The sequence below is a fragment of the Chinchilla lanigera genome, unplaced genomic scaffold (assembly GCF_000276665.1).
Source record: "Chinchilla lanigera isolate Chin_1 unplaced genomic scaffold, ChiLan1.0 scaffold00081, whole genome shotgun sequence".
NCBI lineage: Eukaryota > Metazoa > Chordata > Mammalia > Rodentia > Chinchillidae > Chinchilla > Chinchilla lanigera.
Window position 1 is genome coordinate 2,226,092 of NW_004955482.1, and position 18,066 is coordinate 2,244,157.

General features: G+C 54.5%; 1 protein-coding gene across 1 annotated transcript in view; it reads right to left on the bottom strand.

The window, feature by feature from the left end:
• Positions 1 to 18,066, bottom strand: part of Glt1d1 (glycosyltransferase 1 domain containing 1) — a gene marked incomplete at its 5' end in the record, with an annotated part of 75,240 nt that overhangs the window by 18,033 nt on the left and 39,141 nt on the right. Inside the window, 2 exon segments of the mRNA XM_013503709.1 lie at positions 9,484 to 9,533; positions 10,674 to 10,769. Of these exon segments, the coding sequence (XP_013359163.1) occupies positions 9,484 to 9,533; positions 10,674 to 10,769 (146 nt within the window).

Consider the following 18,066-nt stretch of genomic DNA (forward strand, 5'->3'; position numbering starts at 1 on the left):
GGAGCACGGGGCGAGGTACAGATGCACCCCACGCATGGCTCTGACCCAGAGTCCAGCTGGGCCCGCCCCGCCCGGTGCACAAGCTGCACTCACACATTCCCAGCCAGGGACAGGGGTCGGGACACGGCACAATGTGGGCCGAGGAGCCGTGTGTAAAGCTGGGTCTCACACCTGTCCCACACCGCTGGCTCTGAGCCCGTGGAGGTGGCACCGCCCCTGAGCCGGGGGCCTCCGAGCGCCAGGTGGCCTCCTTCCTGCAGTGCCCAGGACGCTTTTTCCCCTCGTGGCGCACACCTGTTACCCACACACTCCCACAGCCACCGCGACGCCCGCAAAGCCAGCGCTGGACAGCGCTCACCCTTCAACCCCCTTCCGGCCCGCTGCGAGAGCAAGGAACGCGGTTCCAGGATAACCAGGAAACGCCTTAAATTGCGCAGGTGTCACAGCGCCCCAGACGTGGCTTCGGGGCCGCCCCTCCTCGCCGAGGAAGGCAGATTCCATCCCTATTCTCATTTACACTTGCAAGTCAAGGCGGCGTAAAGAACACAGGCCCCCCGGATGACAGCACGGCTGGCACGAAGCCACTGTCCAGAGCCCACGTTGCTCCCTCCTGAAAGGAAATGGTTCAGGCACTGTGTTGGCCCCGGATGTCTGAGCTCCGCCCCAGGCTGGCGGTGTTGGTCTCAGCCGCGCCCCGCAGCCCCGTGTCACTGCGCAGTGCCGTGTGAGCAGCACCAAGTGTGCCGCCCAGGCCACGGAAATCGCCCACGAGGGGTCTTGAAGAGAAACTCACAGCCACGAGCGGCCCAGCATTGCTCCGCACCTGGGAACAGTGAACGTCAGCAGCCGCCTCCCCCACGCCAAGCTCACGCGAAGCCCTTTCCCCCAGCGACTCAGCTCCTGCCGGACCCGTCCTCACCATCCCCTCGAACAGAGGAGGAAACGCTCAGAGGGTGAGTAACTTCCCCAGGACGGCGCAGCTCGGAAACAGCAGCCAGGATGCACGTCCAGGCAGCACCCCCGGAGCCCATCCTTTGGGCCAGCCCGGCCGCTGCAGTTTCCGCTCAGCGTGTTTCACAGGTGCTCACGAGAAGCTCGTGGGGCTGAGGGATACCCGCCCCTGAGCCTTCCCCACGGCTCCCGAGCTGCGCTCCAGCCTGTCCGACAACGTCACCCCGCCCAAACCCGCAGGCAGTGCCACCCCCTCGAGAAGCTGTGCCTGACTGTCCCGCCTAGAAGAGGCGTCTCCTCCCGTCTCCTGGCACCTGCCCCGCTGGCCTACCTTCACCAGAGCCATCCCCTCCCAGACCCCACCTCACGCACCTGCTGCACGTGTCCGTGCTTGGAAGCTCTGCTAACGGGGTCGTTTCCAACTGACTCACCTTCCTAACTCCCTGGGTCCAGCCCACCTGAAACAACCGAATTGCCTTCTGACCCCAGCATCTGACAGTCAAGGAGAGCCTTCTCTGCACTCTGCATGGATTTGCACATGAGTATTTTACTTACAACACTTGTAGCTAGAAGTTTCTCTTTGTAATTCTATTAGCATGCGCTCTGATTAAGTATTCAGGGAAAGAGACACTCCGGGAAACAAATCCAGTTTGATAAGCTCGCCGAAACACCTAGCGCTTTAGCTGAAACGCGGCCGCCAGCCCAGCAGCTGTCCTTAACGGAATGGGGAGCTGCGTTAAGGTTCGCCGGGTGCACCTTCCACGTCAGCTCACGTTCAAATCTCTTAGTGAAGCCAAGGAGAAGAAAACACAAGATAGAGAAAGGCAAGAGCGGGTATTTTTATTTAATGGAAGCACATGTTATGAAATTTTTAAAGGCAAAAGCATCGTGAGCAGCAAAGAATTCTCACGCCCTCCTTGGGAGCGTGTTTATTTTCTAGCAGGATACGGTTCCAAGTCCCGGCCTTCGGGGAAATTGTCTCTGAGAGAAGAAGTTACCATGGAAAGTCGTGCAGCCTTCGGGGAAATTGTCTCTGAGAGAAGAAGTTACCATGGAAAGTCGTGCAGTGATCGCGCCCAACCCAAGCGTTCTCCCCGGAAACACGGCACAGGGTGCTCCCGGCCCAGGCCCCGCAGGCGCTGACCCAGGGAAGGGAGATCCAGGCGCCTTCCCGGGGGTGGGAGCAGCTGGTTCCGGGTTAACACCCTGGAGGGGCTATCGCCTGATCCCGTGCTGCTGAGCTTCACGGAAACCATGATGCAGGGACTCTGGTCTCAGCACACGGGTTTACGGGGCGGGGTGCTGAGGCACAGGGCGGCTGAGTCAGAGCACCCCGTAGCCAGCTCCACAGTCTGCCACATGCAGTCCACCCCCCAGCATGTGGCAGTGCTGCCCTGGCCCAGAGCCGCTGGCTCCTGGCCAGCAGGAGCCGCAGGAGTGACAATGGTGACTCCACACAGGACGAGACCCAGCCTCAGGGACAGGTCTCATGAGGACCCGGGCCAGAAACGAACATGCGGATGGGGTACAGAAATTACAACAGAGCAATCTCAGAATACCTGCCCTGCTGCTCCGTACCAGCCAGCAGAGCTGGTAAATGCAAATCAAAGATCGGAAGGGTGATATGCAAAAGAAAACTGGGCAGGGCACTGCCACTAGGGAACCAGGGTACTGGCACCAGCCCCGCAGTCCCCAGGTGAAAAACGCCCCACCATGTCATAGTTGCTCATTATGTCTATGTCTATGTACACTCCACCAAAAATCTGTATACATCGGAAAAAGAAAAACTTGTATAAACACTGTAGCACTGAATTTACTGAGACATCACGAGGTTAACACAAGTTACCTTTGGCCTCTGCAATTACAAGAGGTGTCTCAGAGTGGTGGCCCTTAGCTTCCAGGTGTTTATCAGCACGGCAAACTGCGGAAGTGTATATAGAGATACAGACGTAAATCACACATAGACATAAATTAACAGACATAGCTGGGGACACAGCTCAGCGGCACAACGCCTGCCTGGCAAGTATGAGGTTGTGAGTTTGATTCCCAGTACCAATAAATAAATTAATTAATTAACAGATATAGACATAGCATAGAGATATGGATACAATGATATATATGTGGATTATAGACATGGATGTAGATATGCACACAGACACATGGATATGTGCACAGACACGGTACCGGTAGAGATATGCAGATACAGACATGGACACAGGCGCAGAAGTGGATGTAGACACAGATACGCACGCAGAGGTATAGGTGTGGACAGGTACACAGACATGGCTCTGATACAGAGACACAGACACAGACACTGCCATGGCTACAGATACCCCAGCGCATGGCGGAGGAAGCAGAGAACCCCAGCACTCCCGCAGCGCGGCTCTGGGTCTCACCCACAGGTCCCCACGGCGCGAAGGCAGGGCAGACCGGTGGAGGAGAGCTTCTTCCTCTCCCAACAAAGAGCACGGGGACCCCAGGGGCGAGACGTAAGGGCCACACTGTCCCCGTTAGCAGGGAGCGCGTGCAGTCCTCTCCTCCGACTCCTGCTGAAGAAGCAACCTGCAGCTGCGTGGACTTTTGCTGTTTTTGCGGAGGACCAAATCCTCTGCAATTCCCACAGCCCCGCCCCAATGGACGGGGTCTGCGGTCTCCTCGCAGGCAGGCAGGACGTGACCCGCCCCACACACTGAGTGGCCCGATGCCGAGGCTCTGGAGCAGAGCAGGGGCCTCGTCCATTCTCCGAGGGAGGCTGTCCGGGCGAGACTTCCTGCTCCAGGACTCCTGGGCTCACCACGTGCCCAGGCCTGGGTGCCAGTGAGGCCCTTGTGCTGGCAGCGGGCTGAAGGCCCCTGCGGTGCTGCAGCCCCAGGGCAGCGTGGCATCTTCGTGCAGAAGACAGAAGTGAGCGGTCGCCACCGCTCTGCGCTGTAGCTACTCCCGAGGCAGGCGGGCCCCTCCGCCCGAGCCAGGAGGCGCTCAACCCTCCAGAGCAGGCCACTCTCCGAGCTCTGCGGCCAACAAGAAAGCAGCCTAAGGACTGTGCGCTCGCTTCAGATGTCAACAACGAGTGCCCTTACAGCGAGAATCTTAATGCGCCCCAAGGCCCGGCCTCTCACCCTCTTCTCAAATCAGCACCCGCACGAATCCTAACCCTCGGGTAAATGCTCAGAGTCAAGTGCAAAGTGGCATGCGCTCCTCCTCGCTCCGGGCTCAGAAGCGATGCTAAATTGAATGCTTGACTCTGAAAACTGAGAGCTGTTTAGACATTTCACCACGATGAGGGGAAGTGGGAGGTCGGGAAGCAGGCTGAGGAGGGCCCGCCTGAGCCGGCAGCTCCGCCTCGGGGAGCAGCACCGGGGCCTCCCAGGGCTGCACCTGGGCCACAGGCACACAGACGCCCACCCAGTGTGGCCGGGTCACTGCAGCAGCACAGCAAATCGCAAAGGCAAATATGGGGGAAGCAGGCATTTTAAAAACGATACGGCCTGGGGTGGTGGTACATATCTGTAATCCCAGTGCTCAGGAGGCTGAGGCAGGAGGATCAATGCGAGTTCAAGGCCAGCCTGAGCTACAAAGTGAGATCAACGCCAGCCTGAACTGCATAGCAAGACCCTGTCTCAAAAAAAGGACACAGAACAGAATAGCATAGCATGGCATGGCAAAATCTTTTAAAAAATCAGAGTTTAATACAGATTCTTTCCAGAATGTGCCTATGTAAGGAGTTACTCCTGTGTGTGTATATATGTGCACATGTGTGTACACATATGTGGGTTAACTGTGTGTGCAGGTATGTGGTGGATTGCTCCCACACACATGTGTGTGTGTCCCTGCGTGTGCACATAGTGCATTACTCTGGTGTATATATGTACAGTGGGTTATGCATGTGTGAGTATGCATGTTTATGCACATGTATGTTTAGTGGTGTTATAGGCAGCTGAGTTAGTTAGAAATATTAAAAATGTTATAGGTAGTCAGATAGGGCCAGGCCCTCGAAGGGGCCAGTCCAGAAGATGAAAAACCTTACAATGAAGATGAAATACCTCTCCTCCCTTGTGTGAGGGAGACAGACACCTCCAGCTGTGAACAAAAGATTAAACAGATGTGGCCACATACGTCCCTAGGGATGGACCTCAGGGATTGATACTCTATTTTTTTGGGTTTTGTTTTTTTCCAGTACCAGGAATCAAAATCACGACCTTGTGCTTGCCAGGCAGGCGCTGTGCCGCTGAGCTAAATCCTCAGCCCCAGGGATTGATATTCTAAATAGGTAGCAACCCCCTTGAAAAAACCAGGAAGAGTCACTAGCCCAACCCCCTACAGGAAAATATCCTGTTCTGTATTCACGCCCGCTTGCTAGGTGACTCACTTCCCCATTTGATCCCAATTTAATCAATCTTACTTAAACAATTATACTTGCAATCTTATCGGCTGACCATAGTTTTGTCCCACCTCATGCCCACTTTGTAATTTCCCATTTTCCCCCTATCCTGCACTCGCCTCATCTCGGGGTTTTGCTCTATAAAATCCCTGGGAAGGGCAAAGTCCTTGGCAACCCACTTGGGCCCCCTCTGTCCCTCTCTTGGACAGAAGCTTTCTTTCCCTCAATAAATATATTCTGCTCTTAACCTCCCTTGTTCCTAAAACTGATTCTTTGATTTTTAGAGAACATGAACTCGTCCCAGATATCATTCACGGTGGGAGTTTTTTCCCCCTCTATCAGTGGGCTGGGTGTTTGTGGGCCCGCTTATGTTTCTGCGTGTGCACATGTGCACAGTGGTTCACTCCTATGTATGAGTGTAGCCGGTTATCCCATGTTGTGCGTGCATGTACACGTGCGTGTGTGTGAAGCGCATCACCACCTTCCCGAGGCTGCGGGCACACACCTCCCTCTCGTCTCACCTCTGCCTTGATGACACGGCCTGGGAACAGGGGCCGGCCGTGGGGACGGCGTCTGACCACGGACACGGAAGCAGGGCTGCCCCGGCCCCTGGACGAGCACCGGCCCAGAGGCCAGTGAGACGCGAAGACACCACCGACCTGAATCTGCAGTTTGCTACCGGAGGACGCCGCCACCTTCCACCCCAGAGGCTCAGGCTCAGGACGCGGTGGTCGGAGGGCTTGGGACTCTCGGTGCCCTGTGCGTGGAGAGGAGGTCAGGAGAGTGGCGGCGCCTCGTTCCCCAAGCTTCGAGAGCCTTCTGAAGCGGCAGGGACGAGAACGGGCGTCGGCCCCGCAGCCTGTGGGAAGCCCTGGTGAGGCAGCGTGGAAGGCCACACCCGATCTGGACATCTCAGAGTCCTCCAGCCTCCAGCCAGGGCCTGGCCTGCGCAGCGACAGCGTGTGGTGGGCATGGCATCCAGGGCGTGGACGTGGGCAGCACGGTGCCTGCCTGTGGGGGGCAGCGCTGGGGTCAGAGCCACCCGGGCACGGAGCCCGGAGCCCACGGCTGGGAGCTGCCTCCCCGGCGATGCTCTCACGCTCCCATTCCCTTGCTTCACCAGGCCTCCTCCTCCTCCTCCTCCTCCTCGGGCTGTCAGAGCAGCTCCAGGGCAGCCCCTAGGGCCCCAGGGTGTGGTCGGCCTGGGGGGGTTCCAGGGTGAGACACATCAGGAGCACCCCACCCTTCCCTTTCCTGCTGCACAGTGGGGTGGGGGTGCTCGGATTGACTGACAGCTGCAGCTGGGGCTGTCCTGGACGGTCCACTGTGCTCCCAGAGATGTCCATCCTGACCGAAGCAGGCTCGAGTTTGGACCAACTTGGATTTGGACTAGTAGCAGCTTTGAATCTGGGCCAATCAGCAGTCTCAGGTTTGGGTCAGAGGCAGAGGAACCTGGCCCTCTGCTGCTCTGCATAAGAGCAGGTGTGCACAGTGCAGTGGGTGCTCAGCGCTGGAAAGCGGAGGGTCTGCAGCAGCACCGCCCGTAAGAGACACATTCGCACCCTTCCCCAGAGAAGCCTTGGTGTGCGGCTTCTCTCCGCAGACTGCACCGAGCACCTGCATGCAGACCCGCAGGTGCCGGTCCTCAGGTGCACGGCAGTCTCCGCCCTCCCCTAGGTCCCAATTAGGAGGAAAGAGAAATACTTCAAGAGCACAGCAACAGCAGCTGTGGTGGCGCACACCTGTCATCCCAGCACTCAGGAGCTGGAGGCAGGAGGCGCACCATGACTTCAAGGCCAGCCTGGGCTCCATAGTGAGTTCAAGGCCAGCCTGGACTGCTCAGCAAGACCCCATCTCAAAAAACAAAAAACAAAAGCAAAAACAAAAACCAGGTAAACAGCCGGGTACAGCAGTGACATGCTTGTAATCCCAGCTATTGGGGAGGCTGAGGCAGGAAGACTGTAAGTTTGAGTCCCACCCAGGCAACTTAAGGAGACCCTGTCTCAAATAAAAAATAAATTGGGGGAGGGCACAGCTAAGTGGTAGAACAACTCTGGGTCCAATCTCCAGGGCCAAAATGAATAAATAACAGGCAAACAGAGGCCAGTGAGCCAGCAGGATGTTCCAGAAGAAACAGAAAATGCCTGTTTCCACGGAGCAGCAGCGGCCGTCCCTCCCGCTCTGCCATGATCACCACGGGCACCTGCTGCCACCCTTCGGGGACCACGGGGCAGGGGAGGTCACAGACAAGCCCAAGGCTCTGCACTCCTGCTTATTTAATACGTGTTGTGGAGCCAATATGACTTATCTTTCAGGGGCACTTTCCTGGTTGGAAGGTCTCACCACGTGTTACATGTAGAGCTTCATGATAAATATAAAAGTAATGGAAGAGAAAACCCTGGTAGTAAATCCTTCCCGGCCGCTGTCTCTGCCAGGTCGTGGCTCCGAGCCGGAAGCCTTCTATATATGGTTTGCGAGAACTTGAGCTTCAGATTGAAACTTTCCCTTCCAGTCATGCTCTTCAAATAAAGGGTGGAAAGAAAATTAAACAGAAAACGATAACTGTCACCCTGGGACATAGGATTAATTAGTGTACTCCGAAGGATCCCGATGCTGCCACACGGGTAGCACTTCGCGTCGGGAGGAGTGCATTACGTGGGCGAGCCTGCGTGCACTATACCAAGCACACTTGGTGGAGCTGACAGGACTCCTTTTCCGTGGGGCGCCTGATGCAGTCACACACTCTTGCCCTGCTGTTTTTATTGGCTCCCCTGGCCATTTCCCACGCAAGCATCATTCCCCAAAGCCCTGGAGAATGCGGAGGAAAGGGCTGCTTGCCTCCTGGGTCCCTTGGGACCTGGGAAACTAGGAAAGCTACACAGGCAGGAAGGCCAAACAGGCTCAGAGCAGTTGTGCAGAACCCCACCAGCCGGGATTTTCGGGTATACTAACGTGCAGAATATGCAAAACAGTGAGGCCCAAGCTGGTGTGACACCCACAGAGTGCGTGAGGAGGAAGGAGAGGGGTGTACGGTGCAGTGGGGATCCCACCACACACACACACACACACACACACACACACACACACACAGGACCTGTCCTAGCCCACTGGGGCGGCACGGCAACGCAAAGTAGGTGGTCGCAAACCACACTAAAGCTGACAGCCCTCAGTCCCAAGGCTGGAGTCCTGGGTCCAGGCACACCCGGGGTCTGAGAGGGCCTCCGGATGCATAGGCACCTTCCTGTGTGCCCTCGAGGGTGGTAGGCTCAGGAATCTCCCTGGGGCCTCCTTAGAAGAACACTAATTCTGTTCACAGGGGTCCCCCACCCTTGTGCTTGTCACCACCCGAAGGCCTCACCGCCTATGCCACTGTGTCGGGGGCAGAATTCGATTTCAGTGCATTCATTTGCAGGGACACAGACCCTCAGACAACGACTCAGCAGCAGCAGCTGCCACCGTCACCAAGCATAACAACCTCCCACCAGAGCCTGTCCCTCCCGCTCACAGGCTCCCGCACCTCACCGCAGCCCCGAATACAGACCAAGGACCCCAGCCAGTGCAGCTCATAAACAGCTGCCTCCACCCTCTGCACACTTTCTGAGCAGGTTCAAAGAAGCGGAGCCATACGCCTTTGCCCTGTGCCGCACGTTTGCTCTTCTCTGTCTGGAACCTGAAATGATCCTGTCTCAATGACCCCTCTGTTTCGCTAAGAGTTTATTACTTATCCTTTCCAGTAACACATTTTTTTGTAAAGATTAATTGTAATGATCTTTACAATAAATCACCTGCAAAGATTAACTGGTTGTAATGATCTTTAACCTTGGTCTGGTTTCCATTTTTAAAAAGCTAACTGATTTCATTTACTTAGAAGTGAGCAAAGAGCTGGGTGTGGTGGCATGTACCTGTGATCCCAGCACTTGGGAGGCTGAGGCAGGAGGATTGCTGCAAGTTCAAGGACAGCTTGAGCTAAGTAGTGAGTTCAAGGCCAGCCTGCATTACATAGTAAGACCTTGTCTCAAAAAACCAAAGGAAAAAAAGATAAGGAAGAAAGCCAATTGGCTGAGATAAGTAACACAAACTATTTTAGAAAGTACATCAGAAGTATAAAGAAACAGACAGAGGAGAGACATGCTCCCAGCATGTGGACTTACTTCCGGACCCACAATCACCATGTAAACGTTGGGCTCTTCTTGGTGCCATTCTTGGGAAGAAAAAAGGAAAAAATAGACTTTAAAGTGGTTTAAAGTCACACCTGGGAACACTATTCAGTTTAATAGAAATTATTCCATAATAGAAATTATTTCACAGCACATCGCTTTCATAATATTGCCTGACTTAAACTACATTTACTTAGAATTCATATGCTTAACATTTTAAGTTTTAGTTAAGGTTTGTTTCCTATAGGGCTACACATTACCCAGATGTCTAATGTTGGATATGTAGGTCTGTTGGGGCTTATATCTAGATGTCCCCCAAAGCCTTGGGTGCTCATAGTGGGGTTTCTGGGAGATGATGAGGTAATGGGCGCATGATATTCATCACTGGATGAGTGCACTGATGAGTTTACAGCTGACCGTGATGTTGGGAGGTAGATCCTGGTGGCAGGAGGTGGGTCACTGGGGGCGTGGCCTGGAAGGTCTATGTCCCTCCTCCTCCCTTGATCCCTGGCTGCTTCCTGCCTGCCCTGCCATGGACTGTTTCTCCTCTCCCAGTGCCGTCTGCCATGCTGCCCTGCCGTGGAGCCACCTGAAACCTCTAAACACTGTGAGCTAAAATAAGCCTCTCCTCCTTAGAACTCAAGGTACAGGGTACTGTGTGTCAGAGATGAGAAAGTAACAAAGACAAGGACTAACATTCAGCACAACCCAGGACACACTGAAGAAGAAACTGGAACCGACATAGCCAGGGCATTGTACAAAGGGCCTGTGTAGGATAGTTAGGGTAAAATGCTTTATTTTTCTTTCTTTCCTCTCTCCTATGTATCTTTTTCAAATTTTTTTTTTTTTTTTGGTTTTGGTTTTTCTCCGGTACCGGGAACCAAACTCACAACCTTGCACTTGCCAGGCAGGTGCTCATGCCACTGAGCTATATCCCCAGCCCCAGTCATGTAATTATTTCCAATGTTTCTGGTTTCCTCAGAATCGGTGGACATAGGAAAGCAAAAAAACTGGACAGAAATTCCTACACAGACCTACTGACCCCTCCGGGTATCTTCCTCATTGTTTTCAAAGCTGCAATCTCAAAACACTTCTGCCTATATGCAAACAAGAAAGACCTCAAAGTCCCAAGGTGTGCGTGCAGCACTCCGACACTCCATGCCCAGGTACGATTCTGAACCCACCTGAAAATGCGTCCAGCAGGTACACAGGGTCCTTCACGCGCCGGAGCCCACACACAAGGAGGAACACGTGCAGGTTCTCAGTGCTCTGGTGGATCTCTGCAACACAGGGCGAGCACCCATCAGCAGGGAGACGCTCCCTGCTGGGTCCCTACTCACAGCATCCCCGTCCCCTGTCCTGATCTTGAGCCTCACTTTCTTGCTGTGAGCAGTACTTCTTGGCCATGGAGCTTCACCTCTGCGGCTGCGGGGAAAGACAGCTGGGCTGAGGACATGCTTCCACCCAATTCCAGGTGGGAAGAATATTTCCTGGGTGAAACTAGAAGCTAGGTGTGGTGGTACAAACCTGTGATACCAGCAACAGGAAGGCTGAGGCAGGGGCACTGCAAACTCAAGGCCAGCTTGGGAAACAACTTGGTAAAACCCCGCATCAAAATAAAATAAATTAAGAAGGGCTGGGAATGTAGCTCAGTGTGGAGCTCCTGCCTGTCCCGTGCAGAGCCCTGGGTTTGATCCCTGCACAAAAAGAAAAAGGCAAAATGGCTTATGTACTAATGTACACCTGAGTTCCTCCACGCACAGCCAAGTCCACGCAGCTCAGGAAAGCGTGTCCACAGCTACAGGCAGCACACACAGGCGTAAGACCAGCACACTGTACGCCTCACATCACACCATACGCCTCACATCACACTGTACGCCTCACATACGTACAATTTCGATTTCTCCGTTATATCTCAACAAAACCAGGAATTTTTTTTAAAAAATAAGAGTATGTTTATATATTTAAAAGAAAACAGAAAAGGCTTAGGTTTGCCAGTGGAAATCTGTGACTTGAGACTGGCTGTGGACACCCGGGCTGAGGCGCTCTCTGTCCCACCCCTGCCCCTGGGCTGGCTGCACAGGTTGAAACCTCTGCTGGCCCAGGGGAAGTGGCCTTGTGTAACTCCACCCTTCCCTGGAGGCCTTGTGGCATCCCGTCACCTGCAGTCTTGTCCCCACGGGGGCGCTGTAACAGGCCCTAGCCACCTCCGGGGAAGGAGACTTTATGAGGACCCTGCCTGGCGAGGCCTCAGATCTGTGGGGACACCATGCAGGACCTGCCAGGCCTCAGCCACCTGCAAATGTCACTGAGCTCGAAAGACGCGGGCAGAGCAAACAGGAACCATTCAGCCAAGCTGCAAAGCCAAAACAGTGTCCACCACAAAATCCTGAGACGCCACGGGGCTGCTTAAGCCCACACACCGCGGGGCGCACGGCTCACCAGGGACTGCCTTCAAGAGCAACGATCATCTGCCCACAGGCGCTGCGCTAAAACTTCAGCACTTGCAGCCGTATGGCTGGCAGAAGACCACCCAGTCAAGGCTCTGCGCACGGGCATCAGCTACTACTCAGGGCGGATGATTTCCTTTCTCTGTGCTCTTCTAAGTCTGGAACAGGAATATCCTCAGTCTGACGGTGATGAGGCATACTGCCACTCGGTCAGCAGTCACCAAAGCTCTAAGGCTACACGATCAGCAGTGGCAAAAACACTACCGGACAAGAGAGGATGGAGATCTCTCTCTCTCTCTCTCTCTCTCTCTCTCTCTCTCTCTCTCAGCAAAGCCTCAGAAATTATCCCGAGGGCCGGGCTGTGGTCAGTGGTGAGCTTCTGCCTAGCACACTGGAGGCCGTGGGTTCCAACCCCAGTGCAGCAAAAGTGAAAGTACTCAAAATCATCCGCGAACTGTAGCAATTACAGACCCAGGCATGTGAGGGTCGCTTTTGCATCTACTTCTCCAAAACCCTGAAGCCAACTTCAGAACCCAGGCCTGAGCGAGCACCAGTGTGAGCCAAGGCCTGAGCTGGGAGCTACGTGCAGACCGCAAGCGTGGGTCTGAGAGCTCGAGCACAGGCTCTGGCGTCCGAGGTCAGGCACCGGCCAGCCTGACAGATGCAAGCGCTGAAGAAGCCTGTAGAGGAGTAGGTCAGGCACGAGGGCACCAGAGCTCAGCAGTTCCCGGCAGGGGCCGCGGTGAGCGCTGGGACTCGGTGGCAGTGTGACGGGACGGAGGAGATCACAGCACACGCACAGGGTGGCTGTGTCCAGCAAGGGGCTCTCGCCCAGTATGTGCACGGGGTCTCAGGCAGCGTCAAAAACAAATGCATTTGCAACGTCGCTTACTAGTTATGAAGAAAATACGATACCTGCGCGTGGAGAAACCAGGCAGACGTCACCTTACCAGGGGGGAGGACCTCAACCCAGCACATGTGTGCACACACAACAGCCTCAGAAAGCGAGCGGGCACCCGGGGCACAGGGCGCTGTGTGCTCAGACGTGGCCGCCAGGAGGGCCTTCTCTGACTTGTAGCGAGACAGCAGGAGGAGGCAGAAGAACGGCACACATGATCTAAGAGCGGGCCAGGGGAGGGTCTGCACCACCGAGCTGGGGAGAGAGGCTTTAAATAAAAACACGAAACAGCCCACGGCGCTGGCACCCAGGGAGGGCAGGCAGGGACCGCTGTGCGCAGCCACTGTGAGGCCTGGTAGAACGACTGCCTTGGGCCGGGCGTGGTGGCGCACGCCTCTGATCTCAGCATTCGGGAGGCTGTGACAGGAAGATCGATGCAAATTCGAGGCCTTAAAGTGTTACGTGGTGAGTTCAAGGCCAGCCTGAACGAGAGAGTGAGACCCTGTCTCCAGAAAATAAAAAATAAATAAATAACAACAACAAAAGGACCGGAGCTCCTGCAGTCGCTTCATGGCACACAGGCTACAGAGATGCCTCGTGTTCATGCACACCGGAATGTCAGCTGCTCAGGGGCAGCTTTCCCTGGTCAGCAGAGGCCAGGAACACGCGGCCTGGCCCTGCGCTGCCCAAGGTCCCGTGGAGAGGCACCAGGAAGGGGGTGGTGCACAGGCGTAGCAGATGTGCACCACGTGTCCACTACGACTTGTGCAAGGTCGCGTGCACGTGCGTCACACACACACCCAGCCGGTGCACAGTTTTGCAAAGTACTTTAGCCCGACTTCGTACGAGGCCGTCTGTTTTCAACTCTATTTCATTTCAATTTCTTAAAGTGCTCGGCCCTGGCTGCCTAAATTGATTTGGGAGCTCCTGCCCCAGGCGGGCCCGGAGGGAGGGGATGGGAGTTAATCCTGCAGTCCTCGCCTCCTCTGAGAGCCTTCCTGGCTTGGAGCTGAAACGTAATAGGGAATTTAGGAGACTGAATTAGAGGATGACAGGAGGAAGGACTCAGGGGTCCCGTGCTAGGATTTTTAAAAACAAAACGCAGTGGTGACATTTGGATCTGGCTGGCTTGCGGGTCCTTCCTGCACACAGAAGAGCCGTTTCCCCAGAAATAAAGGTAACGGTTGAAACATGTGCCCTGCCAGGCAAGTGCTGCAGCCCCTCACACTGACATACCCACCCTGGTGACCCGCGGGCCAAGCTCCGCGGGCCAAGCTCCCGGGCCCTCAGGGGCGCTGGGCAGAGGCCTGTTCATTCCTGCTGGGCCCACCGGGGTCCGGAGGAGGGGCAGGTGCCTCCCTGATGTGCCAGTGAATTTCACTTCCTGTCCTAAGGTAGAACTCGCGTCAGTCGTCTATGCTACCCCGTGACATCCAGTGAGGCCTGAGTCAAGGTCTGCGGCTGTCACTTCGGAGGGCACACGTGTAGGTGTCTTTCCCACGGCACCGCTTCCTGCTCGGTGATATTTTTAATCTTCACAACACAAACGTGTCATGGGCATGGTCTGACACCACATCGGCAACGGCAAGCTAAACACACTGCCAGGGCCCAAGGTGACTCATCTGGTGCCAGGAACAGAATCCCTGGCATCACTTCCTGTCCTGGCTCCCTTCCGGCGGCTCCTGCTCCACGCTGCACAGGTACGACCGGCAGAAAAGGCTCCGGGAGCTTCTGCAGCACGCATCAACCTAACCGAACGTCAGCTGGGAAATATGACTCTGCGGCTCTGCAAGAACAAAGCTCAGTGCTGGAGGAGCGTTTGCCTAGCGAGCACAAGGCCCTAGGTGCGATTCCCAGCACCACTAAGAGATTAAAGACAAGAAAGAAGAGATCCAGTGACATTAATTTCCCACAGGAAAAACAAGTGGGTCTTTGCCAGGAACAGCGTGAAGAAAAAGACCACAGTACAGTGTGAGTCAGGCATACGGAGTTTCCGCAGAGACAAGAAACGGAGAGACAGAGAGACAGAAAATCAGAGACAGAGACAGAGAGACACAGAGAGACACAGAGAGACAGAGACAGAAAACAAAGAGACACAGAGAGAGATTGAATAAATAAGCAACAGAGAAATAAAATAAAATGGAGAAAAAGCAGGCGGGAATGGCTCAGTCAAATTTAAGCTTCCCCTTGTGGTAGTTTTGGAGGTGGGAGGTCCACAAAGAATCGTGACGTTGTATGTCAGTCACTGGCCTTAGAAGAAAAACCGTGGAACCCTGAATCCTAACAACACTTCAGATGCACCTGGAAATTCACAGAAAGCCTTGATGCCCAGGTGACTAATCTGATGCTGACAGACGACCCTTCTACTCAGAAGCACTGTCACAAACGTCACGTGACGGACTGCAGGACGGCCACCGACTGCATGTGGCCCACACAGTTCTCCGTTCACTCCAAAGTGGGTCTTGCTAGTGTGGCACTGCCCTCGTGTTTTACAGTAAGGAGATGGGGTTCGTCAGCTTGGACGTTGAGCATGGCTGAAGACCTGCAGCCTCGGAGAGAAGGGCACGTCGGGAGTGGACGTAGGAGGCTTGAGAGGCAGAGCACAAACTCCTTTGTCAGTAACGGCCCCCACGGGCGCAGACGGAGTACTAAGCGAGCCCCCACCCGCTCCCCAACGTCCAGGTGAGTGGTTCCTAAGGATTCTGAGGGTGCTGGTGACCGACAGTCCCTATGCGGTTCCCTGTCTCTTCTGAGGTCACTGTCTGGAGCTCAATGTGGAGGTGACAGATGGCAGCAATGGAGACTGTGGTAATGGGGAGACGGTGGGGCACAAGGTCCCTCCCCAGAGGCTGAGGCAGGACAAAGACGGGTGATCGCCCGAATGAGAGCGGACGCCCGATCGCAAAACCAGAGACACAGATGAACCTCACCTCTGCCCCGCTATTACCCCGCCAATGGTCCACCGGCCGGATCAGGTCCCCGGCTCTGAGCACTTGCACGGCTCGCACAGAGCGAGGGAGCGCTGTCGCGGGGTCATTAAACCGGCTGTTCCGCGAATTGCTCCACAGCAAGGCCAACCCTCAGCCCCGGTGCCGCGGAAGCTGACGACGGATCGCCCCTCTCTCGGGAAGCATGAATCCCAGCTGCACGCACCCACACCCCGTGATGTATTGGAGATGAAATCACCTCACGGCAGGCAATTTAGCGTGGGCCGCTGGTTCCGAAGGCCAGCACCCGCTTTCCGACATGACGAAGCAGTCGGGCCTCACGGGTCCTCTGTAATGCTGAGAACGGCCATGCTACGGAGCCAGGATTGATGAGCTCGCTGCGGAAATGATTTCCAGCCACACACCTGGGGGTTTTTCTCTCAAGGAGACTAACAGTGATGTGTGGGAGGTAGAAGGGCTTTACTGGCATCTTTAGGCCTCTGCTCTCCCCTCCTGCTGGCTGAGGGCAGGGCGCGACTGTGGACTCTCAGCCTCTTCTGAGAAGTTCAGAGCAGAGCCCGCGGCTGCAGCAGCCGCGCCCACCGAGCCTGCAGGGGCTCCTCCGAGCAGAGCTCCGGTGGGGAACACCCACTGTGGGCTCCTCCATGGACAACCAAGCGTCCTGGATTTGGGACACCGGGCGGTAGAATTGCGGGTGGGTAACACAGCTACGCCGATTTCACAGCACACGAGGGAGCGCTGCAGTGGGTATGACTCAGCCCTGCCATGTAGGGAAGGAGCCCTCCCCGCACCTGGGGCCGACTGCGTATCGATGCCACCTTCCCAGGGACAACCCCGCGGGATGTGTGAGGGCCTGGCGAGGTGCAGAGTCTAACACAGAGGCCCCACTGCTGGGAATTCCTCCTGGGGATGCAACGGGGCAAATGGATGAAGACCAGATCCTCGTACTCTCGTCGGCATGTGGGGAAGCACCCTTAAAAAATCTAACGTCCAAAAAGGGGCAGCTCCGGCTAGCTTACAGTGTTCGAAATAATGACATAAAGGAAATTAAAGCCACGACGCAACTAGAATAAGTAAATGTGCAGGACTGGGAGATGCGACAGCAACATGCAACAACCTTCTTTATGTCCTCGCAACAATTTGGAAATGAAAAAAGATGTGAAAGTCTGTAACTATATCACACATAACACTTAAAAGTCATTTTCAGTGGTGCGCCTTGAGAAGTAAGTCAGACGCACAAGCTTAACCATCACCGTTTCTCTTATGTGAGAAACCCAAACCACAAACAATTTAAAAAGCAAAGAAGAAGATGGATAAAAGGAAACACAGGCAGATCTCTCCCAAGGGGGCACTGGACGGAGGGACGGAGGGGGCGGGGATGAAAGAGGGATGGGGCTGCGCTGTGAGCGTGCGCCAACCCCGCGCAGGGAACGTCGATGTGTACTGCACACGTGGACCAGTGAGGACATTTTAAAAAGAATGAAAGATTTGTATAAGGATTATGAAGGTAAATGAATAAGACTTAAATAAACAGATACATTTTGTGTGCAGATTTTAAGACATTATGGTTAAGATATCAGTTCTCCCTAAACGGATCTATAAATTCAATGAAATAGGATTTTATACTAATTGACAGGATGCTTGTGAAATTTACATGAACATGTAAAAAAACTCTATATTACCTAATATGATTTTGTTTTGTTTTGGTTTGGGTACTGGGAATAGAACTCAGGACCTTGCACTTGCCAGGCAGGTGCTTTTGCCGCTGAGCTATATCCCCTACCTAATATAATTTTAAAACAAAGCCGGAAGTGGTGGCACATGCCTGTAATCCTAGCACTCGGGAAGCTGAGGCATGAGGATCCAAGTTCTAGCCCAGTCTGGATAACGTAGCCATTTAGCAATAAAAAACAGAAACAGGGCTGTTGGTACAACTCAGTGTGAAGGCCCCAGGTGCAGTACCCAGGACCAAAAAAAGAAGAAAAAAAATGTAAAAAAAGGTAAAAGACCTTGAAAACTGTTTGGCTGGGATTTGGGTGTTTGTTTGTACGAGGCGCTGAGGATAGAACCCTGAGCATCACGCAGGAGCTCTGTCACCGAGCCACACCTCCAGCCAGCCCCTCTTGTGCTAAATTTTTATATTTCTATCCAATAATCACACTATCCAATGTATAGGGCCTCATCAGAGACATAACAACACATGTACATGCACCAAAATCCTTACATGAGAATGCTTAGCGCTAAAACTATGAACAGCCCGGGTCCACCTGTAGGGGAGCAG